Source organism: Pogonomyrmex barbatus, unplaced genomic scaffold, assembly GCF_055798465.1.
Source record: "Pogonomyrmex barbatus isolate J1 unplaced genomic scaffold, ASM5579846v1 scaffold3, whole genome shotgun sequence".
NCBI lineage: Eukaryota > Metazoa > Arthropoda > Insecta > Hymenoptera > Formicidae > Pogonomyrmex > Pogonomyrmex barbatus.
In genome coordinates this window covers 4487167-4513325 of record NW_028297127.1, presented here as the reverse complement: position 1 = coordinate 4513325, position 26159 = coordinate 4487167, and the positions used below count along the sequence as shown (strand labels likewise).

At 31.9% G+C, this 26159-nt stretch overlaps 1 protein-coding gene across 1 annotated transcript in view; it reads left to right on the top strand.

Annotated features, from left to right (window-relative positions):
- The first annotated feature begins 9355 nt into the window (after positions 1 to 9355).
- The window catches only part of LOC105423303 (multicopper oxidase 3), a 49703-nt gene continuing 32899 nt past the window's right edge, over positions 9356 to 26159 (top strand). The window contains exon 1 of the mRNA XM_011633003.3: positions 9356 to 9983. Within this exon, the coding sequence (XP_011631305.1) occupies positions 9866 to 9983 (118 nt within the window). The 5' untranslated portion in view covers positions 9356 to 9865. The remainder of the gene's footprint in view (positions 9984 to 26159) is intronic.

Sequence of the window (26159 nt, the reverse complement as noted above, 5' to 3'; positions counted from 1 at the left end):
CGGACCGAGGCGAGATTTGCCAGGCGATAGTATTAAGTCCCGTGTAATTGGTGTCATTAGTTTGCCAGGAGTAACTGTTGCACAATTGGCGCGCGCCCTGTTTACCCGAGATTATCAATGCTGCCGGAAACACTCGTGCTCGAGAAACCAGTATCAAGTTGATTCTTCATCTTCCGCCCATTTACATAAGCGCGACTTATCGCACAGCCAAACGCGCTAATTAACTCTTTTGGATAACTCGTCTTGCTCCAGTATTGAATGCTACTGTCAACAGTCTTACTTTTCACAAAAAAAAAAAAAAGATTCTGATGATATTATCACGTAATTATCATGAGAAAAGCACTCTCTCTCGTACGTGCGATGAAAGACGCTAGAAGAATATATTAATCATCTGAAAGATACGAAGCCGTAGAATAAAATCGCAGCAATAAATGTGCCAATCAAATAAACGCATTACTCTCGCTTTCATGCGCTAGCTTACTATAATGCTTGCCGGTGTCCGACAACCGTTTGATTGCGGCCCATCCCTTGTCAAGTATCACGGATCATGACGAATGAAATTTTTTTTCACGCAAGGCGTGTCCATTGAACATTTACAGAGTTCCGTATAAAACTCACACGTTAAATGTCAACAACTCGATGCTCAGTGAATAAAAACCTCACGTTTCGTTGTATTGTGTTATAGCCATAGGCATTTATAGCTTTCAGTTTTTTTTTCTTTTCTTTTTGCCGCAGGGAGGAAGAGGATTAAAAATGAAGATAATAAAGAAAAAATATAAAAAATTTTCTGATAATTAATAATCACTTCATTGCATAAACTGTTAAAACAAATTTTAGATAAAAGTTTGCGAATAATAGAACAAATTTTATATTTTTCTATTTACTTAATAATAAAGAATTATTGTACTATTAAAACAATTAAATCACATTTAATAAATCTGTTTATTTTTAATTTTTTGTGTACTTTTTGAAATAAAAAAAATTATATATCAATCAATATTTTGCATAATAACTTGCATATATCTAAACAGAAATGAAAAATCTTGTAATTATACAATATCCTATAAAATTATTTTTGACACATATTTTTCTCTTTTATCAATTTATTAAAGTTTTAAGATATTGTTTTTAATTATAATATAATAGATTTAAAAAATGTTATGCATAGAGCCTACTTTTATAAGAATGATTTTAAATTGAGTAAAATTATTACATAGGTTTGTAAACATTATTTTATGTTAGATATTATTTTGCAAGTAATTTTGCTGTATAAAGTAAAAGAGTAATGAAAGAAAATTTATGTAAATTATAAAGAGGTCTACACGCGCACGCGCGCATCCGTCATACACACATAAAAGCAAATAAATTTAGTTGTAGACAAATTCTTAATGTAAAAACAAGTTTTAAAATACCTTTAATACCCTCCAAATAACTTATTCACTCCAATCATACATCGCGATTATTGAAAGTGAAATGTATAAAATTATATACTGATATATCATAGAGCACCCCATCCGGGTGCTCTACATCTAATCGAGTATATAGTTCCGTTGTTTTGTGCAATCGCGTTACGTCATTGATTCGTGCACTTCGTATATCTCGACACGATCATAGGTTCATGCTGAACAATCACGACTCACACTCACAAAGATATCTATAGGGAATAGGTAGGCCATGAGCGCGCATTACGGACGCTTTTACTTTGCAGTCGAGAAACGGAGCATCGAAGGGGGTAACAATGTAAAGGACGTAAATTGCGTGCATGTCTTCCCACATATTGCCGATCATGCGTGAAAAGAACTATGCGAACGGTTGGAAAAGAATGGAAGAAGATGTCGGTTCTCGCAGCTGCGATGTATTTTATTCTGCATCTAAGTAAGGGGAAACTTATCATTACATTCTTGAAGTACCTCTCGCGTTCTCATTTAGTTGTCACTCAAGTGAGCGGAATTTTTGCAAAGACGTTTTACACTCATGATCCACATTCCTATTATTTGTTTTTTTTTCTTTCGAATCATACTTTTGTCGGAGGAAATGAATTTCTTTAAACATATATATATATATATATATATATATATATATATATATATTGTACAAAATATAGATAATTAATAACTTCCTTCTAAACTTGTTGGTTTATTTCAAATAATTAATTATTCTGCCTTCCAGTCAATTTGCATAATCAAAGGTTCACTGTATGTGTTACGTAATATATATATATATATATATATATATATATATATATATATACAAAACATTTTGTATGTATGTATGTTTGTATGTGTTCATGTTCAGGGAAGAGCAATTAGTGTGTCTTTATTTTGTGTTAAATACAGAAAAATAAGAGCGAAAGATTTATTTGGTTTGTATAAAAAAACAAATTCCATGTTTGTATAGCTGTCTGTCTGTTTACTGAGCCTGTAGTTAACCGAGATTAGATATAGATAGATATTACGGCAGTCATATCTTTCTTTGTTCTTACCTCAATCTACACGCCTGAACGAAGATCAATTTAATATGGTTTGTCGTTTCTGCATACAAAAAATGTTTCCGGAAGATGGACAGAACTTTTATCACGCAAACAAATATCAGAAAAACACATATCGAAGGTATTTCTCTCGTATGAATGAAGGTCGTGGCACACTAAAATTATTGGTATGCAATTCTTGTTACTTTCCAGGAAGCTGCCTATCTCGAACAATGAGATTGTTATACTATGATGAATATATTAAATATCATCTTATTTATTAATTTATTTTAAAGAATTAGAATTTTATTTAATTCGAAAACATTCTTAAAAAGTTTCTGAGATTATACGCACGATTAAATTATTAAAACTCATGCAAAATTTCTCACTTATTGTAATAATTCACTAATTATTTATTCAATTAATTCTTTATTAATGCAATTTTTCAATTTTTGAATTTTTTTACATAATTAGTAAAAATTAAAAAAATTAAAAAGAGATAATTATTATCAAAAGAGAGTAATACATGAATTAAGCGAATTAACATCAAATATATCGCAGTATTCTTCGACTATGTAACGATATCAATGTTTGAAAATTGTGTTCAGTTCCGCTAAGCTCTGACTGCGTATAATTTATAACTGTCGATTTTTGAAACTAACTTTGTATCAGCTAGCTCATATAATTACAGAGATTAATTGGCATGCTTCGTTAAGCGACGTGCCTGTTATTTAACAGATTTCCATTGTCCTCTAAATAAAGCGGCTTTTTACCGTATAATAAAGCCCGTTCTTATGGATGAAGGTAATAATTATCTTAATGACATCCTTTGGTATTTCAATGATTTATTTATTTATTGCAAAACAATAAATACTCTTGCTAAATTATTTAATAAATGGTCAGATATCAGTGGTATATTAAGTTTAATCTATAGAGTCTAGTCCATATAGTTCGTCAAGTTTACATTTGTAGCTATATCATTGTATCCAGCATCTCTAATTATTATAACTGTCATGGTTGATAACCATCTCTTGGTTATGTTAGTTATAACTCACGTAGTCTATAGCTGTACATTAATTACAATTCTAATTAGTGTAAAAGAGATTTATATATGTCTGAGTTTTCACATTAATTATATTTCCCACATTTTCTGTACTTCCTCCACAATTAAAGAAACATTAATACTAAGTTTGACAAAGAATTTGTGGATGAAAAAAAGTATAAAAAATTTGAAGCATTCTATATTCCATTCTGCGTACTTCAATAAATATTATACTTCAATAATATTAATTAACCTATGATGATAATTTATATTATTTATATATTTAAAATACATTTAATCTTATCAAATTATTTAAAATTAATTAAAAATAATTTAAAAGAAGTTTCTTTGAATATAAAAAATTAAAAAAAAATTAGATATTCAAAATTTATTGTCACAAATTATTGCTTTTTTAAGTCATTTAAACTATTTATTTATGTTAGTTTCTTCTATATAAGTATGTTTTTTCTGTTTAGAAAGAAAGTACTTCTCATTTAATAAGATTTATTAATAAACTTTTGCAATTTAATCCTTTTACATATTTGTAAAAATATTTTTCGGTCAATAATCTATAATTATTATGCATATATTGTTTTTCCTCCAAACGAGGCATTTCTCCTCACCACACGAATATGCATTCCAAGACAAACAATCAAACGATTAAACTACAATAAAAAAAGAAAAGACGTTGCTTCATTGCAAAGTAAACTTTCACACGAACAAAAACTCAGCGTGCCTATAAACCGAGGCAAGGCGGCGAAATACTTTTTCACGAAATTCGGATCAGTGAAAGTACTAATTGATTCGTAGCGCCGCTACGTATCTGTGTAAATTTGATTTAACTGTTCACTTTTATATTCTCGTAGTTCGTAAGAACGTAATCTGCATTGCGATTTTCCCGAATACGCTTTCATGATTTCCTCGACTGTTTCTCAATTCCTTCATTTGCAACGAATTGTTATTTTTTAAGAACAATTCTTATATAATGCAAAAATAAAATGTCATTGTTATTTTATAATTATTATTTTGATAAAGAAATAAAATGATAAGAGATATTTATAAGTAGTTTCGAACTGTAGTTTTATATAATGTAAGCGTGAGCCATGAGCAAACAAATGTAAATATTTTATTAATATTCTACTAATATTATTAACTAATTGCAAAAAATTAAATTAAACAGATGTAATAATCGCAGAAAATGAGTGCAATTTACTTCATGTTGATTTTTACACATTAAACCTATGTAATTCATAATTTACATGAATGAAGAATATCAAATATGTAACAAAAAATTTATATGAAATATGATTTTGTTTGTAAATATTTAAGACATGAGCATACACTTTTTTAATTATAAGATATATGTATGATATAATCTACATATAATACTTGCAAATAATAATAATAAAACTTTCAGAAAAGTCACATTTATTGGAATCCTTAAGTATCTTTATGAGTTTTTTCACATACATTTACTGCTTGATAAAAATTATAATTTTATATTTATTCAATAAATGTTCCCATTTTTACATAAATGAAAATTATAATACCATTCCTTTTGATTTGGTTTAATAATATACGCACCTTTTACGTGCGAGGGTATGTAAAAAAACTTCATTAATATGAATAAAAAACACATTCAAATTCTTAGCAAAACTTATCCACTCTCTTGATAAACAAATCTGTCATTCAAACAGTGTTTCTCAAATCATCTAATATGTTATAATGTTATCAATTATTACTCATAAACTAAAATTTCTTTGCGTTTTTGTAACATTATAAATTATGTAGATTATTATGTATTGAACCTTTTTAGATCTTTCTTTTGTTAAAAATTAAAATTTTTTAAATACTCCGTTTTATATTTTGAGTTCGTTCTTCTCACATCTTTACTTTTTTGAATACTTATAATATATTTATAAACTGACCGCACTTCAACAGCCTTCTTAACTGCTATGATTTCTAATTTTCTTTTCTCTAACAATTCGTTACAGACGCTTTGAAATGCACTGCTCCAGACGACGTCCTTGCGCAGCAAGTTATGCGTGACAAAAATCGGAAAAGCAATCGAGGCTTATCGAGCAGCGCCGCTCGATTCCGTTCACCCGTTCGCACGACACCTTCATGCGACGGGCAAACGAAACCCGGCACTTTTCAGTGCAACCGAACGACCGCTCTGTTGAAAAGTGCGACGACAGAGTAAAGCAACAAGGCATTACATAGTTTCCCGACGCGTTAATATATGAATTCCCTTTCAATTTCTACCAAGAATCACGATGGCAGTGAATCGTGAATCAGTCACGGTGCAATGAGGCGACGATGATAATAGACAAGCGGAAACCGCACGAGAATCCTCACGAAAAGAAAGACACTAGTGCAAATGCATTAGGATGCGTCGCGTGCCGGTGCAAAACACGTTTCACTCGGCGAGAGATGTGCAATCAAATCGATCGCTTTCGTCTCGGTAAAAGCACAGGCTTGTCATTGAGCATTGTACTTTTTTCGCTGTTATTTCCTGTTTCGCGAATAACGCTTGCCAAAATTGCTGTACATCAAACGAACGAACATTTCAAGTAAAATAGGTTTTTAATCGATTCAAACATTTTTTTGATATATAGCAAAAACTTTTTTCATGTCTTTGATTTAGATATTTTATTTGTCTAGATAGAAAAAAAGTGTATTATTCTCTTTTTGTGAGGATCCTCTTTCTTTTATGGCTATCGTCGTGGCGAACATTTGTATTTTTTTAATGTATTGTCTTGCGAACAATCAAATGCATAATAAAAATATAAATATAAGTAAAGTTAATAAATCGTGACAATTAGTGATTATCAATAGTGAATTTTTTAATCTATCAGCTTTCTCGCGCACTCATCTTTCCCCTTGTCAACGACGACGATGCGATAGATGGGCCATCCACCGGGGAAAGTGTTCCACTATGTGTGGCGGTTGCTACTTGGGATCACGCCAATGAATACACAACATCGTCACACCTGTCCCACCGTGACAAATCCTTTTAACACGCTTGGGTCCACTGACAAGTGTAGTAAGTTTCCGCGTTGCGCGAGCAACTCATCGTCGGTGCTTAATAAGATCTGAAGGACGACGAACAATTGAAATTGATACCGTAAATGTCAGTCTTATTTGGTCCGGGAAGCATGACCGACCGATTGGAAACATTACTCAATTACGAAGGCGCATTACTAATTAGTTTTGCATGAACGGACGTGATTCCCATAACCTCACGTAATTGTCATTAATCGATCAATCAATTAAGCAGTGTCATATTATTAATTATCGATAGCGATGGTACGATATAAATGACTCAAAGAAATAGGATTTGAAAGAATATCCGAAATCATTTCACAAACATTCCTGAAATATTATTTCAGTAAGATTAAAATAAACAATTAAAATAATAATAAAAACTTGTAAATAAAAATTTTTTAAAAAATATAAACAATAATCAAAAATAGCACTAAAGAATATCAATAATTTTAAAAGAAATAACTAAGTTTAAAAGAATTAATTACATAGCAATTTTATCATTACTGTTCTTTTTTTTATCATGCACTTTTATTGTCGTAAAAATAATTCACGATTCGAAAAAATAATTCACGATAATCATTAATTATAATGTCTAATTACCTAGCTTAAATTACAATAACTGATAAACAATTTTATCATGAAATGACACGTGTACGAATACACGTGCGAAAGTCATTTGCATTAAAGATAAGATAATATTTAATAAAAGATACATTAATGTCTTATAGCTTCATTAATATATTTTTTAAGAGAATTATAATTTAAGTATAAATACTTTTTAAAAAAACATATTATTAAAACTTTAAATTTTTTAAAATTGTGCAAAAGTAATTCGTTATTGTGATTTTTCAAAATAGATTCAGAAAACAATAATAATAAATATTGTACAAGTAAATATAAATAAATAAATAACATACTCTTACATACAAATTATGTTAACAAATCGTGTAAATTATCATGTTACTTGAGTATTAGTAATTATTTTACATATTAAAAAAATAACTGTATGATTAAATAAATAATTGTGTATATATATATATATATATATATATATAGATACATATATCAGTTTGAACTTAAACGATTGAAATATTTCTATTTAACATTTTGATATACTTATTAATTTAAAACATATTTTTCTTGGAGAATTAAAATTTATATATTTCATTAATCGCATAAAATTAATATTTTTGATAAAAGCAATAAATTTTAAAATTTATAGAATGGATAACTGGTGTCATTTTTAATAGCATTATGATCGATTTTAAGGATGATATGATGCAACAGTTAATCAAGTATATCGAAAACGCAATCTTCTGCATATCTGGACACAAAAACTTCACCATAAAATTGAATAATTATTGATTAGTAACGCAGATCAAAAGTCAGTAATAAATTTTCGTAAGCATAAAATACCGATTGTAGAAAAAAAGTGCCAAGGTAAGGCAATCTAACCAGTGAATCGTTGCTCATTGCCAAGGTACGTCAAGGTATCAAGACTTGGGTGTGTCGAGATGATTATAATCGAAATAGTCTTGAATACATGGGCGAAATCGAAAGGTAAAATAGGAAAGTGCGCTGTCTTGATATTGCACAGCATGTGCCGGTGGCTGCGCCATATCACAGTCCATGAGCGTTGGAGCACGCGTTCGCCAAACGATCGGTGCGACGTGGTAAGTCAAGAAAGCCTTGGAATAAATTCCATCGCGACGTTCACTAGTATGCTTACTCTAAACAATTTATTTTGTGCTCATTTTTTAATACGCAATCCATAAATTTCTTTCTTCAGCAACTTTATCTTTCATCTATTATTTTTATGTATCCCTCATTTTTTTGGACACATATATATTAATACCACAAATGCGGATTTATACATACAATTCAAAATTAAAATTAATTCACTCTTCTAGATTACACTCATTATAGAGTACTGAGAAGAACACTTTGGCATTTTTAATCCGATATTTTTTAAATAAAATATTAATAAATTAACAAAAATAATTGTTATATTATCTTTTGTTATATTATCTTTTTCTTTCTTTTCTATCTTTTTTTATTTTTAAAAACGCAATGCATACATATTATACATATTATACAAGAAAACTACACACTATTTTTTCTTATATTTTGTAAGTACTGTACCAGCTTATATTTATTCATTTATGTATTTTAGTAATAGTTTATTCTGCTATCGTTCATCGATACGAATAGAATAATAAAATGGTAACGCGTGTAGTGGGTTACATTGGCGTTTGCCAATTTTCACCTCGACCTTGTCCATACATCAGAGTCCCTCATTGGTTTTCCCCATATGAGTAAAATTGTGTTGCAGAAGTCGTGTTTCCCTCGTGGTCTTTTCTAAGAATAGACGCACAACGGTCATATTTTCTGTTTCGATCGTAACGAAAACACGAAAACACGACAAACAGTCCGACAGTTTTGCGATATTCTAAATCAGTTATATGGAGACGCGGAAAGAGAATCGAGCGGTGTCAGCCCGATTTTGGTTTTAGATGGCTCGCACGCGAACCCCACTTAAAACCCCCTTCACCTTCGTCGACCGCGATCGGCGCGCGCGAATACGCGAAAGAGGGGAAAATTTCAACCGCGAACTCGAGAAGTTCGTTATCGTCACGTACAACGCCTGACAATACTATTTCACCGTCTTGGCTAAAATCGGGGGACTTTACCACCTACTATCTTGTCTTCTCCACCCGATCTCCAGCCGCCACCTTTCTCTCTGTCTCTCTCTCTCTCTCTCTCTTTCTCTCTCTCTCTCCACTCAAGCCCGCGATCACCGCCACCATCGTCGATCTGAAAAGGAGGTGAACGCGCGCGAGAGAGTACTATTGGGTAAAGAATTGGGGCAGGAGCCAATGGTAAGGAGCGCGAGGTGGAGCGATAGGTTTTAAATAAGTGTGCAGGATCCGTGCGTGGATACGAGAGGAAAAGTTGGCGGTGACCGATACCGCGGTGGCATCGCTGGAATTAAAATTTGGGTGATAAGAGTGTGGGGGCCCATTGTGCGGCGGGTAATAGCAACAACCTGCCCGACACTTACTCCGTCCGTTCGTTGTGGTGGTAGTTTCCTACCTGGGGGATACACACGAGCGGTGTGAAACGTACCGAGAGGAGTGACGGTCCTGCTGATAGAGCGGCGAGCACAAAGTACGTCTCAGTCGACGCTGAGCCAGCAGTGCCTCGGCAGGTCTGTTCAAGACGGTAGAGAGTTCTGAGAGAGTCTACGATCTCGTTTACCGTTTCCCCCTTTTTTTTTTACCATTCGGTATTCTTGGTAAGAGGACGGCATGAGGTCCTACGGTCATCGGGCACTCGTCGTGCTCGCGATAGTGCTCGTCCACATGACCGGCACGTTCTCCGTACGCGACACAACCAAGCAAGCAACTAGGAACACCAGAAGGAGCGGTGAGTCATCTTCTTTGCTCTGATTCTTTTTCTTTCTCTCTCTCTTTCTCTTTTCCTGACTTCTGCTTTCGCCGCATCTCCGTATTTTCTTCTTCCACCATGAACGACCCCTTCTACCTTCATTTCATTCCCGCGCCGTTCGTTGCGCCTCCTTCGTCTTGCTATCTACTTCTTCTTTTTCGCGCAACTAACACGCTGCCGAGTCCATCGCGTATCTTGATTCCTTTTTTCTTCTTTTTCCCAGGATCTCAGACACAGCCGACACAATATACGATCTATATCCTATCTTATCCATTGTCTTCTCTTTTACTCCCCCTTTTCCTTTCTTTTCATTTCTTTTCTTTACATTATTAAATTCACGTTCCATATTTTAATATTCCTTCTTATAATCTATTGTTTTATTTTGTTTCTTTCTTGAAATTAGAAATGTTTAATTTTCTTTAATTTATATCCTCTTTCTTTCTCTTATTACTTTCTGTATTTCCTTATATCTTGTTTCTTGTCCTCTTTTCCTATCGAGTAAACTTAGTCAAGATATCTTCTTTCCGCTTTTGTTTCTTCTTCTTTTCCTTCTTTCTGCTTTTTGCTTATGCTATGATCAAATAACTCTCGGTCGCATATTGATAAATAAAGTGAAGTGTTGAGGTGTGCAAAATGCGTGCGAAGATAATGATAAAAACGCAAGTGAATCACGATGTTGTGTCTATCGGACATTGACGCGATTTAGGTGACGAGTTAAATGTTCCCGAAACAGAATATATCAAATATAATGAAACTAATTTAATTTGACGTGTTATATAGTGTGCATGTGATTTGCAACATGTTGCTTAAAAGATAAGATAAAAATTTATAATATCTTGATGTTTGTTCTTCGATATACCTTCGGCTTGCTTTTGTATAAAAAAATATATGAAATATATATAAAATATTTTGACATTTATGATTTATATTCCTGAAGAAAATGACAAAATTAGATCAATTTCTATCTAGTATAATCTCAAAGATATTCCACGTGCAAAAGCAAATAATTAAAATGCATTAGTACGAAAATTAATATAAAAATTGCATTTATGAACACATTTTTTTGTATAATAATTACAGTATAATTAATGTCTTCTTTTTATAATGTTTTTATAATTTTTTACGTAGAAATCTTCGCATGTTAATTCTTAATACTACACCGGCCGTAAACTCAGAATTTATAACCTTCGTTTTGTGTGTATAAGATTCTTAGTGATAACAAAATAAGTTTACAGACTACAAAATAAATTATAAATTACATTTTAGATACTTGAAAATATAACTTGAAAATATTTATATGCATTTACATGTAAAAAGCTTATATTTACTGTTATAACTCTCTAAGTATATTTATGATTAAAAATGCTTGTACTCTTTTATATTTTAATTTAAAATATATTTAAAAATATGTAAAATATGTAAAATATATTTAAAAATTATATATTTAAAAAATAAAAAATAAAAAAATTTTGAACATATTAAAAGTATTCATTAGCATGTACTAAAAATAAATTTAAAAATATAAATAACGATAAAAAAAATCAAATATTTGATGCTTCACATGTAATAATAATATATGTAGTAATAATTTATGACTTTTTATCATTTTGAGGATTTTTATCTTTTTTTTATCTCAAAAGTATTCTGTTAGCGCACTACTGAAGTAACAAAATGGCACATGAGACACGTAATGTTACACCGTTACGTCTACTAGCTTCTCCATGGCTTAAGTCGAGGAATTATGACGACTTGATTTTTAAGTTAAACAGCACTCGACATAGATTCGTTGAAAATGGCGCTTCCGTTAAGATTCGGGTCGATTTACAAGCAACGCCTCATCCTTCGTAAAGACCAATTAGTTGAATCATAACTGTAAAATGTAACAGACGGCCCACGATCACCGCCTATGAAAATAATTGCTGTGATTATAATAAGCGTGACTAATTTCTGTACGTGAGTGGCAATTATTTTTGTAACCTACAGCCACTGATGGTTCTTCATATTTCAGACGGATTAATCTGCAAATCGTTCCTCTTCTTCGATAGGTGCTTCATCTATGTAAAGTACTGTTTTCATTTTCTAATGTGATCGATAAAGAATTTGACATGTCCTATAATACAAAATTAGACAAGGCATTGATAATACATCCTTGCATGCCAATTGTAATTAACTGATAGAGATTGATGATGATGGAGAATGGCAGAGAGAAAGTAGCAAGTTCTTGAGCGCATCTTTAGTAAGACATGAATTCCAACGCGTTTAATGTAGAGTGAAATGGTCAACCATTGTGTTAACAGCGTCGAGAAAATAATTTTGTATATTAAATTATTTTTAAAAATAAATAGCTATTTGTCGTAATTGTAATGCTTACATTTAATAGTACATAAAAGAAAGTAATTGGCTTTATCATTTACTATATATCTGTGACCTAATAATCCTTTTATTTTTTAATTTATATTTGTTCTTTTTAGTTGAAGTTTTTGCATTGTTCATCTTTTTCCTTTATTTCTCAAACAGAAAGAAAGAAGAAAAAAAAGAAAAAGATGAATTATAAGAAGATAACAAAATAAGCTATTAAGCTTTTGGAAAAAACAATTAAGTTTTTTATCTCTTAATTTCTAGAAAAATATTTTAAAATGTCATTTTATTTAAATTTATTATTTAGACATTAAAGAAAATTAATTGTTGATTGCGATCTTTTAATATGAAATAAAAAATTAACTTTAAGGAAAGGGAAAGAATTATCATCACTTCTTAATTCGAATTAGATCTTTGCGAAATTTCTGCAACATTTTGACATATATTATAATTCAATTGAAAAAATATATTCAAGCATTATCCGCTGAATTGTCTAGGCACAAAGTTGTGATCAAAACCAGTTTTCCCTATCGATCTATCGCCATAACTCGTTACTTCGTTATCGATCCACTCCTTTCCACAATTAAGAGTATCTCGCACATTTGGCTAAATAGAACAGCGCACATTGATTCGATTGCGGTCCAAACATCCTAAATTGGCCGATCTCGATTACAGCGGAACGCGAATGACGACGAGAAATCGTTCCCAATTCGGACTTTCCGGTTGTTTCCGTCTTGCGAATTATTCGGTATCTCGATGGATCGAAATTTCTCAATTATGCTACATGTAATTTTTACCTATAAATTAAAAATTTTCTCTTTTATTAAGTACCTAATTTTGGAATGAGAACCTCAGTATTCTACTGATGCAAGTTTTTGAAATTTTTTATAACTTTTAAACAATATTGATTTTCGGAATTAAGCCAAATTTCTTATGCTTATAAAAATTACAATTGGGTGTGTATGTTCGCGTCTTGATATTTCCTAAATGAGAATACTATCATTCAAAAAATATTACGATGTTGAAGAGAAAAATATAAGTATATCAACACAGAAATAAATAAATACATAATAATAACATATTTTTATATTATTGTGAATAAATCAAGTGCAAATTTTTACTGCGTTATTCTGATTTAAACCAAAAACAGATTTGGCACTTTTAGTGTCTTTACTACATTTTTTTCAGAGTTGAAAATATGTACCATGAACCTCTCAAATGTTCGATCGCTATCGGGTTCTTCGAAACTCGAGTTCGGCGCTTGCGTTTTGCGGAGTTGCGTTTTCTAGCGTAGCGCCTTCGTCGTTGGCATTGCCACCAGAAATGGCTTTTCAACGAGCGACTGGCGGCATGCCATGTGCATGCTATATAACAGTTCATCGTAGACTGGCTAAGCAACTTGCTCACCTACATGCAGCAGCCGTTCACACGCCGCGGGTTCCTTCCGCTCGCACATTCGTTATCGCTTTACATTTCCACCGCCAAATAATTGGCCGCCGGTACGGCACATATGTTCGAAATCGGTCACTGTCTCCAGATTACTCGATCACGCAAAAGACGATAAATATTTCGTGAGAAACATGAGTGAAGTTTTCTAAATTTTATGAAACTGAATTTTATCTAAAATTTATCAAAAAATATAATTGTATTGATAACTGCAATAATACATTGCATTAGATCAAAAAGATCTTAAAATCATTGTAACTGAAATTCATACATAAATCGATTAAAAAATTGTTTTGAAAATAAAAAATTTAAATAGACAAAATCTTTTTTTACTTAATTTCATTTTAGCAGGATTTGACACTGAGTTATGAACATATTTATTAGTTATTAATATATTTATCAGTAATTAAATTCTGAGAGAGGAGGAAAAGGATATAAAATCCTGTTCATTAATTCATCCACTCGACCGGTTTTTCCTGCTCCATCTAAATAAAATCCATCTAAATAAAATTTGTAAACCAGTAGTAATAATTTTAATTAATTCTAATCTTATTTGTATGAGTGTTCTCTTCTCCGCTACTATAAATGTCTGAATTAGAAGACAAATGATTAGTGATAAGCGATTAGTAGACAAGCGACTAGTATTGAAACTAGTCGTTTAGCAAGTATATTTAAAGTAAGCACATTTATTCAGATGACTAATTGTCCGATTAAACTGGTCACACATTTTTTTGAAAAAATGAAACAAATTTTAGCTTAAACGTATTTTGTCAAGAAGGAAAGCAACTTTTTGCAGTAAATATTAAAAATTATTATTTAATTAGAATATGATATTTTATGTAAACATTTTAACGCTATAAATTGGACATGATAAAAATATTTTATGATATGACAATATAACATTTTGATAATTAAAGAGTACATTATACAGCTCTTAAAACAGCTTAAATACAGCTCTTATTAAAAATGATTTACAAAATAATTTGATGCGTTTATGATACGATGTTCTTGAAAAAAATGAACACATTACACATTACTCAAATAATTTATAATTGAATCCCTAGTCATTTGGTTATTTCACTCATCATGAGAATCATATAATCGCCCACAAATAGATTTTGCGAATCAATTTATATTAATAAAATAAAATGTTGTAATATTAAATGACCTTTTAGATTTCTACATGCACGTACATTTTTTTTTTTTCATTTGCCACTAAATTGTTGAAATCAATTCTAAAATCATTGTTCTATCATTACAACCATAAAATAATCTTAGACACGAAATCCATCCAGTGGACACTCAATACCGGCCTCTCGCAGCTCGCAACTCGAATGAGGAAACGAACCGTGAAACGACGACAATTCGAGCCGAGTTAAAAACCAGTATTTTATCCTCTGCGCGCGTGCGACAATGATGGGCGGTCGTTCCTTTTCACGGACAAACGAGCCCCGCAAAATGCGCACGTCATTGAACTTGAGAACTGGTTCCTCTTTTTCTCCTCTTTCTCGTTACGCATCGGACAAGCAGTATCGTTACAAGCGAACGAAGATAACGACCTTATGGACGCACAGCTCGGGAATAAGATAGAAATCACGGTTAAAATCACGAGTCGCGACCGATTTTTGTCGTCATCGTCGAGATTCCTCCGCGATCCATATGTCCGTCGTGGAATCTGGGTTAAATTTCGTATTCTCGAGCCGTAATTCTAAGCGCTTCGATCAACGATTGAACTTGTCTTCTTCTTCTTCTTCTTCTTCTTCTTCTTCTTCTTTTTCTCCCTCGTCGTGGCACGTTTCGTCGTGGCGATTGCAATCACGGTGAAACTGCCAAGAGCGAGCGTGCCACGGGTACGTCACGCGTATCTTGTGCTCGAGTCCGGCCTCCGTCCGGGAAAATCGATTCTAATGGATTTCAAATTGCGAGCGTACCTCCCGGCCAGAGCGACGCGGATCGATCGAGGGGATCGGTTGATTCTGCAGATAACATGCGGACGAGCTCTCCGAGCGATTGAAAGTGACGCTTTACCAACGTGTATTTGTGGTTTATTTAATAATGCGATTGCATGTTTGTTGAACATAGCAATGAATGATGCGTCAATTGTTACATTAGTAATCATCACTATTGAGAGAAACAACATCAACTAAGACAAATAGACAATTTTATTCAATCTTCAATTAATTTCTACAAGAAGATCTTAGATCATAATTTTAATTATAAAATTATTACTGCATAAAATTGTTTAGAATTAATATTAATTATAATTTTATTAAATAAATACTTATATGAAATTTTTTAAATTCTGACACACAATCAAAGATAGATTTTCTTCTGCGATTAGTAGCGTTTAATTACTTTTAATGACTTAACAATTCGTTGTTTTTGACGTTCAGTAAATTTTCTAGTAATTTATCTGAACCGATCAACTCTTGAAATAGCAACGCATAATTGGAAAATAGCAGAAAATAATTAGCTATTCCGGGGTAGCAATAAACAATCAGCTGAGTTGCAAGGCAGACCCAATCACTCATTTCGGAATGCGCACTGTGCCGTGAATATTCGCTTGATAAATGAGGAAAATTGTCTCTAACAGCTGGAAAATTGCAGTGATCTCGTGTGACGCATATTCTAAATCAGATCGTTGCTCGCTTTGATGGAGCTTTCATTTGCCTTTCTTTACGGTCCAACGATTAATAACCAGTTAATACTGATACGATCGTATCAGCAATTCGTAAAAGCACAGCACTAATGTGTCAAAATAATTTACACGCGCATTTTAAGTCACTGTCTAAACGGTGTCATAATTATGAATTTATGCAACTCGCGTTAACGAGATACGATCAGTCGAGCGTGATTTTTATGACTTCTGTGTAACTTCTATGGAATCGATATGATGCCAGAAAGATTGCGACTTTTAAGCTTTTAAGCTTTTACATTGAGAAATCTTTTGTATTGACTTAGCAATATTTTTTTCAGCAATAATGCCATTGCTGAAAACAAAAATACAGATAACTAATTCGCAATATCCCAGCAATATACAAAATTAATATCTTCATAGCAAATAAACAGGAATGTGTAAAAAAAATATTTTCAGAATTATTATACTTATTAATGTATGAGCATATATAAGCATGAAGTTTATGTGAAAACGTTTTGTGAACTATTTATTTTATAGAAATGAATAATCAGAACGATCGGACATATAATGTGACATATAATGTGTCTCATACATACATATGATTCATGGTAAGTCATGAATGAGTATGGGAGAAATTTCACTGTTTGCCGCCTAGACAAAAGATTTCTCAGACACGCTTTGCTTTACACGCATTAATTGAGTTTAATGACATCCGTTTTCGAAATTTGAAATTGAAATGTGAATTTCAATACTACGCGGTCATAATCAATATTTGCGAATTTCTTGGACGTAACAATCGGACAATCAATGCTGATGAATACCAAGTCGCGGCGGTTGTTCCTGGCGCGGCCGGTCGGTCAATCAATCAATTTACCTTCATCGATCGGATCAATTAACTTTGTAGAAGCGGTATTTTGTTGCAACTCGAGTTGGTAGTAGTTCAGCGATGTTTTTCACGCAACAAGCTGCATGGACGTTTCATCAAGTGGCAGATTTCGAAGCTACGGCGATCAATTTCGACGGCTGATGCGTGCTCAAATTAATCATTTTAACACGATTTTTCTTCACTAGAATTTAAGATCTGAAATATATTTGCAATATTTTATATTACAATAGCTCTATCTATTAGATCTTTATCTTGAATAATATTTCAATATAACAGTTATTAATATTATAAGTATGTAAAATAAAAGTTTTTTTATAAAACAGTAAGGTTTAATATTAGCGAAGTATATTCTCCGTGTTATTCTGATCATCAATAATCATTTTAACGATTCTTGCATTTTACATTTTCCATTAGAAAGTTGCCAAAATTGTGTCGAGAACACCGTGTCGCTGAAACCTGTTACTTTTTAATTGCTTAAATTTATAGCAATTGCAAATTTTTTAGCTGCGTTGTTGCAATTATTTGTTGGCACATCATTATTAGTAATTTGATCGATCTTTGATACTTAATTTTAAATAATGACAATACATCGGATATGATTAATCAAGACAATTTTCATATTATTTGCTTAATACGAGTAAAAAGATCATTTATTTATATGCAGATCTGCCTTTGGCTACCGGTGTAATTACGATGATTATACTTTAATGCGTGTTGACATTGATGAGATCGAAACGCGTTTTACATGTAAATTAGATATCTGTCGATCAAGTGTTTACTTCTCTTTTATATTAAAAATGCAATCATTTTATGATCCAACAGAAAAACAGAGACCAAAAATTTAATTTGTCTTTAATAAATGCTAATACTTACTGACTTTATCGAGAAATTTTGCTAGTGCTATATATTATATCATCAATAAAAGTTTATTTCTATCGATACATTTATGGACTAAAACACGCTTAAGCGGATGGCATTAGCAATGTAAAAAAGGCCCTTTATTTTGTCAGTAAGATTCCAATGGCGAGTGAGTAACGGTTTTTGGGAGAAAGTCTGCAATATCGGGAAGCCAATGTCTCGTCCGCTCTGATCTCGCGATACCACGTGCAGGATTCCTGTTCCGCATCGGTGGCTGATTTCACCCCATTCGCAGGTTTCTATATTCTGCGATTTTCATGCTTATCTGCATTTTTCAAGAGCTCTTGTGGTAAACCACAATGATGAATTATCATTTCAATACACAATTAACTTGTCTTTCCTTTTTACATGCATTTAAAACGTTAAGTAACTCTCTCGCAACAACGTGTTTGATGAATAACTTTTTTTTATTCTTGAAAAGAACAATTTCGCACTAAAAGAAATTTATTTCTTATTAAAAAAATTGTTCAATTGCTAACAAAACATAAAGAATTCAAAACGTAAATTTATAAATTTTCATAATTTTCTTGTATTTTTCATATATAATAATTGGAATCATTGCAAAAAAGAAGAGAGTCAATGTAACAACTTTGTTATTGAAATTTATTATAAGATTATTAAATAGCAGCTATTCATTTTTATGAAAAATTTATTGCATTATCTTTTATTCTCATATTATGATAATTTATTTTAATCATTATTTTAATCATTTTAAACCAGATGAATTTAAAAATTAATACAATTAATATTATTTATTTATTTAAAATTTTAATATATATAAATTTAAGATTATAGTTTAATGTGAAGCATCTCAATGTAAAGATTACTCTTAACGTTTAATTTTTTGATTAGTTGCATTGCGCGCAAGCACTGTTGAATTAGCAGTGCATAAAAATTAACAGTGCGTAATTTGTTGCTTAGAAACCGGAAAAACTAACGCGATTTTCGCCAAAACCACCCACATTACATGAATTTATCTTTGTCTCGTCAATGGATAGTGAGACGTAGTACGTGAAAGAATCGAGAATATCTTAACATTTTATCTCCTCGCTTTCCTTTTCCTCTTCGGTTGAGTCGTAAACGCATGTCTGAAACTTTCGAGGAATTCCCCGGCTTGCGCGATGACTTTGCGCTCGAATTCGCGTGCGCTAAAAGGCATTTCCGGTGTACGCAACACCTTGCTGCAGGTAAAAAATGTGGCACTGTCTTCCTGCATCCTGTTTCACAAATTTTTTGCCATCACGGGATATCACTTCGGCGAAATGCACGTTAGAGCTTATGTGAAGCAATCATCCAAACGTGTAACATCCGGTAGATAAATAATAAGATATAATAAATAATAAGGTATAATAAACAACAAATACACGTTGATGCTCAAAAATAATTTTTAGAAGATTATATGTTGATTTTATATACAGAATTTATCTGTTGATCTTATTTACAGATTTTAACACATTACTTAAAATACTTTTTTACTATACTCTAATTAACTTCAATTTTCAATTAATTATTTTATTATTATCAAAAAATAAAAATTTTCAATAATAAAAGCTTGAAAGAATTTCTTTTAATGGAATATATAATTTTTCTTTGACTATTAATGTCTTTTCTAATCTTAACGTATGTTAATTTATATTATATATAATATTCAATTATTTCTCTTTCCTATGAAATATTACAGATTAATAAGAGATAAATTCTCATTAAAATTTATTAACTTAATTATTAATTTATATATATATATATATATATATATATATATATACATTTTTGTATATCAATATCTTGATATCTCTCATGGTTTGACGTATAGTATTCATGAAATTACCAAAGCTTCCGTGCAAGTACTTATATAGATAAATAGTGAAAATACTTTCTGTCATAACCGTATAGATTTCGTTACGCTAGATATCCGATCTAATAAATGTTTTGTCATAGTATAATGTAAATATATCGTGATCGTTTAAGTGATTAAATCAAAACGCCGGAATGGAATAATTTCCTTCTACGTTTGCTTCCGCTTTTCATGTTTTGTGTTAACGACACACTAACATCGTGCATTTTTCATGTTATTTACTATTATGTCAGATTGCTTATTTTGCAGAATGCTTATTTTGTAATTTTTGGTTTCATAATACACGTTTCATTTTTTATTGCGTATGAGCATTTCAATAAGCACTTATACTTCTTTAATCTATTACATAAATGATCATATGATACTTTATATGCATTATGCCCCTATATAGTTATCATCATTATAATTAACTAAACAAATATAATTTGGTATAAATTAAAAGAAAATTAGTTAAAAGTACTTAATTTAGTAAAAAATTTACATAAAAATATCGCAAAAAATATGTTGAAAATAATTTGATGAAAGAGAAGATCAAATTAATTTACCAAAAGTTATAAATTATAGTATTTGCACAATATCTTACAATGAACTTAATAGCAGTATTATTAATTATGCTTTTTCTGTTCTTACTATTTTTATTGTACTGTGTTAATTATTTCTACAAATTTTTTTTTCCTCGTACAAATTCATTCTCAATCAATTATTCATTAATACAATTTTCTTTACGATTCTGTTCAATAAAGTATCATTTCGCCGACTTGCTCTCGGTCAATCTAATTTGCATATGTCAGAATGATAGATAGTCGTTAATGAGATATAGTATCATATATCTGTTAGGATAATTGCGAGATATATGCAAATTTATTGTAACATACGTTTTAAGAATCGTTAGATTGCAATTAGACGTAATGCACAAAGGGATAATGCGTATGTACTTGCTATGCCAACGTATCTAAATCGAAGAATGCTGAAAGGAGTCGGTTGCCACGAGCTGCACGCGAAAGGCGTGTCTTAAACGGAACTTCGAAGTTGAAGGCGTCGAAGCCGAACGGAACGTGGTCCAAAGAGAGAGGGACAGCACGAAACGTGATTACGTGCACCTAGCAATGATCTCTGAGGTCTAAACGAAAGGTCTCTTGGATAAGCTATAGTTTAATCTTTGCGTTCTGGAGCCTTGATCGGCCTTCTTGCCACGTAATATTTTTTGCGACTCATTCAAGCGCGACTTGAACGTATGGCATTATCCATATCTAAATGTCGTTTCTAAAAATAAAATGTAATATTATTATTATTATGTATTCTTGTTAAGAAGAAATTTATTAAATATGCAACAGAAAATTATCATATCCTGAAATTAGAAGATTGAAAGTCTAAGCTTTCAAAACAGAAAAATTTCCAAAATTTATTAGAAAATCCAAAAATTTTTTATAAATTTAAGTATATTTTTATTCATATTTAAATATATTTATGAATTTATGTTGCAATTATGTTTAATCTTTCTACTTTGATTCTTCGTAATTTTTTAAATAATTTGTGTATCGCTAAGAGTTGACAGTAATCTTTGCATAAAAATCCGGTTATCACATAGAAATTTTTTGCAAAGTGCAGCGGCGTAAACTGCTTTGGAAAGAAGGATCACCTTGAGCCTTCGACTTCACTTGGGGTAAAAGCGAAAGGCAGTTCACGCCATGCACCGTTCGACCCGCGATAAAAACAAATGCCGACGAGTAAGCTGACAAAGAGGCAATGCCATTAACTCCACCGTGAGAACAGGTGGCAGCGCTCGAACAATGGTTACAAGAATCCGCGGTGGCTGCGGCGCCGTCTTTGGAATGACGCGAAATTATTATGGGAGCTCCACTTTACCTGCTAACCTGTCAAAAGACCCCTTTACGTGGTATCGGATTCGATCAGTTGGAATAACTGTCGGTAGTTAGTAATTCTAATTCACAGTTAACGGTGTTCTTAGTCAGAAGTCGGCTGTAAATTTATTAACACTTCAAGTGTACTGGCAATAACATTATCTTGACATTTAAATCGGCATAAAACCGGCAATTATCATTGTGTACATTACAAAATCTTTTACAGAGTATTTGAACTATGCTTACTCCTCAGCATTTTAAAGCACGTTTCCTCTAATATTAATAGCGTGATATAAAAATTTCTATACCATTGTAACAGCAATTGTTTTCATTGCTAAAATACAATATTTTTTCCACTAACTAGAAAACCTATACTTTTATAAAATTTTGACTGATATTAAAAGAAATGGATATAGTGTGAGGTCTAATGAAGGTCTAATGGAAGTACATCAAGAGGATAATATGGATTTCCATTAGAACTCTATCTACTTCCATCATGGAATGCCCCATAGAAATTGTAGAGGTTACAAGGTGAACTTGTAACAGACATCATGTTTCACGCGAATAATGTTGGCAGCGTGCATTAGTAGATTTTCACAGTTAGAATTTTCGCACTTTTTATGACACAAAAAAAATCAAAAGAATAAAGATGACTTACAAGCCAATGAAATATCATGCCATCTTCGTCATTTATCCGTTCGCGAGACCTCAAAACATCTGAATTCCGTCCGCTAATTAACAGTCAGCCAAACCGCGCCGTGATGCTGGGAATACTATGAGTCTACGAGCCGTAACCTCTCGTGTGCACTTACTTACCTCACTTCCTGCACTTAATGGAATACCGTTCGTAAATTTCACCATACGCCGCCCCGTCGGCAATATAATATTGTATTACGCGAGCAATCCGTGATACATGCGTCCGCTCTTCGGCGCAACAGCTCGCACGTTGCTGCGACATTTCATTACTTTTCGCGCGCCACAATCTTCCTAGACTTGCGAAATCATGTCACTTTTTGCACGGACATTGGCTAATGTTTCTCCGACAATGAGCTTGTTTGTTACGTGTAGCTGGTGCGCCCACCAATGGGCTTACTTAACTTCGGAGAGATGAACGGATGCTCTTCATTTACGTAAGAAAAAGCATGAGAAAAAAAAACGATATTTTTTTTTGCAGTGTGTAATCTTTGTTTAACGAAGTAAATAAAAATGGGGGAGCACTCGTGACTTTCCCATCTTAGTAGCAGGAGATTGAAACGGATCTCAGTTTCATTAATAATCAACATGTTTCATTGATGACATTTTATTGTTGCAGCATCATCCATTGTAAAACATATTGCGTTCGCTCTCTGCTAGATTTACATCATCGTCATGTCAGCCTGTTTTCTTAGAGTTATAATGCTGATTTCTGAAGTCGATAAGTGCTCAAGTAGTTCCAATTACTTGTCTAGCTACAATTTCTTTAGAGAATAATGACCCGATATAAAGTTGCTTTTCTTGTGTATAATTAACACAGATATGCAAGAGATATGTTATTAAAAAAGAATCTTGTTTATTTCGTTATTTTTATTTTATGCTTTGCTATTGTATAACGATGATTGCAGTATCGTTAGATACTCGAAACGGCCTCTGTCAGGAAATGCTGCACGCGATACGACTGCAATTTCTGTACATCTTCTTCAAATACTTTTCATTTCTAATGCAAAAATCAAGAAATTTGTTGTTTCATAAAATTATTTTCATCTCGCATGCGTAATAGACTAAGAAATGATGAAATAATCACCGTTTATTTATGTAACAAAAGAAATATAAATACTTAAAGTAGTAATAACCATTTTTTCAGAGATATATAATTTATTTATTACAAAATGCAATTGTCTTTAATTTATTATATATAAAAAGGTAATCATATAATCCTGGTATTCAATGCGACCGCTTCGTAGCAAAATGCAAATCCGGAATTTTATTTTTTTTCAACATAACTGATGATCGTGTTTTCTTAACTTGCTTTTCTGGAACAATGCACATATTATTGCCCACGCTTATTCATGATATTCATATTTATCGTTCCATCAAGAAATTACTTAAAGTGCACGATGCGATTGTTATCTATTGCATAATATAATTCTGTCCTATTCATATAATTCATTCATTTAATACATAGATATATATAATTCATTCATATTAAAGAAAGTTCTAAGAAGGTGAGTCCAAAAAATACTCGAACATCATTGATTTAAAAAGTAAATTCCTTTAACTAAATATAATTTACTCGATGTGATTTAGCTAAACCATTGTATACGATTAAACTCTTCCTCGCATTACTAAAATTATAAATTACCGAAGAATGTAACATTGTTGTAATAATTGCTGATTCACTTATTGAAATTGCAATGGAACAACGTCGAAAGCCTGTCGATGAGCTTTTTAAAAGTTTACATATTTTCCCGAGATCAGTTCAAGAATCGGGCCGCGGAAAGCGAACGTTTCGTGGCATGAAATGACGGTGAAATTCGTCCCTAATATACCGATCAGTCGTGACGAGGCAGAAAGCGAAAACCACTTATCCGAGCGAAGTTTATTGTCTGTGGCGACACCCACACCGTTTGGGAGCGGGAACTCGCTTTCTGTCAGTTTACATCCTCCTAGGAATAGCAAGCGTGTAAAGCATGGCGACAGCGTTACGAGCTCGAGAAAGTACTGACCTACCGTACTCGATCTTTACCATAATTTAATGGTAAGGATAATTCCATGCTTCATCACACCCTCTGCGCGACTGCACTCTACACGTCGTCTTTCACGATTCGCGCTGATATGTCAAAGAGCAATCAGGTTCTGTAGCCGCGCTAGACTGGCGCAATCAGCGACCCTTTATGCGTGCTTTACAACTGAATCGAAGCTGGAATGCAAATGATATGATATCGATCAAATCGTGAATGGCTTCTTGGCATGGCGACTCAAAAAATCATTGATATTTTTACCGTCATTCTACCAATTTATCTTCTTTATCTGAAATAAAATAAGATAAATCAGTCTTTTGAAATGAAGTGAAGTAAGTTGATATCTGAGGACTGAAATATCCGTGCTTATATATGCTAACTTTATGACATGTAAATGTTTAGATTTTAATTGCTCATTGTTCCAATGCACTTCGCAATACAATGCTATTTTTATAGTCACCTCGCAACTATTCCCATGAGAAGATAATCGAGAATAACTTGCAAATGATATTACAACCTGATTGAATTACTTTTAATCCCCTGAATTACTTTTAATATATAATATATATCTGTATTGAATGTGTATAAGTAATCATGTAAACTCGGGAATGAGCTCCTGCTTCGATATATATATATATATATATATATATATATATATTATAATTAATAAATTTTGCGGTAAAGACGAGTATAATTTGTTGATATTTCAATCTGACTTTTAATTTTCATCCGATACGTTTATATATATTGAAACATAAGTTTATTTCAGTTTACTAGACAGTTTAATTAATAAATTTGATGATAAAAACGAGTAACTTGCGAATATTATACAACAACGCGATCACTTTTGATCTCTATATATGTATATCAAAGTATGAACATTGCAGTCATTCCAATTTACTTGATAATTTAATTAATAAATTTGACTGTAACGTAACTATTCCTAAATAAGCACATTTCAACAAGTTTCAAGAATTTTTTATTTTATTGAATTCTCTTCTTAATAACGCACGTAAATTTTAATAATTTCCTCTTTGAATGGAGCGCTCGTCAAATGAAGCTATTAAATTCGATAAAGATTGAAAATCTGGCATGCTTAACGAAGTTTATTGCATTTTAACGGTGGAATCCGGTCTTTAATGATCGTAAATATATTCGAAGATAACGTCCTTCACTGAAGACCGTTGAAAATATATCGCCCAAATTGCTGCGCAAGCACGTGAGCTAATTCTTTTAATGTTTCGGATCTTTTCTCTTCTTTTTACAAATTGAAATCAATATATTAATATTCTATATATATTTTAGATAAAGTTTATTAAGTTTATCTAAATTAAGGAAAGAATTACTCAAATTTTAGTTGAACACATTGAAAAATTAATAAAATTTTTTATATTTTTAAAAGATACATTTTTGAAAATTAATAAAATTTTACATTGTATTTTCATATATTATAATATAAAATTTAATATGTTTAT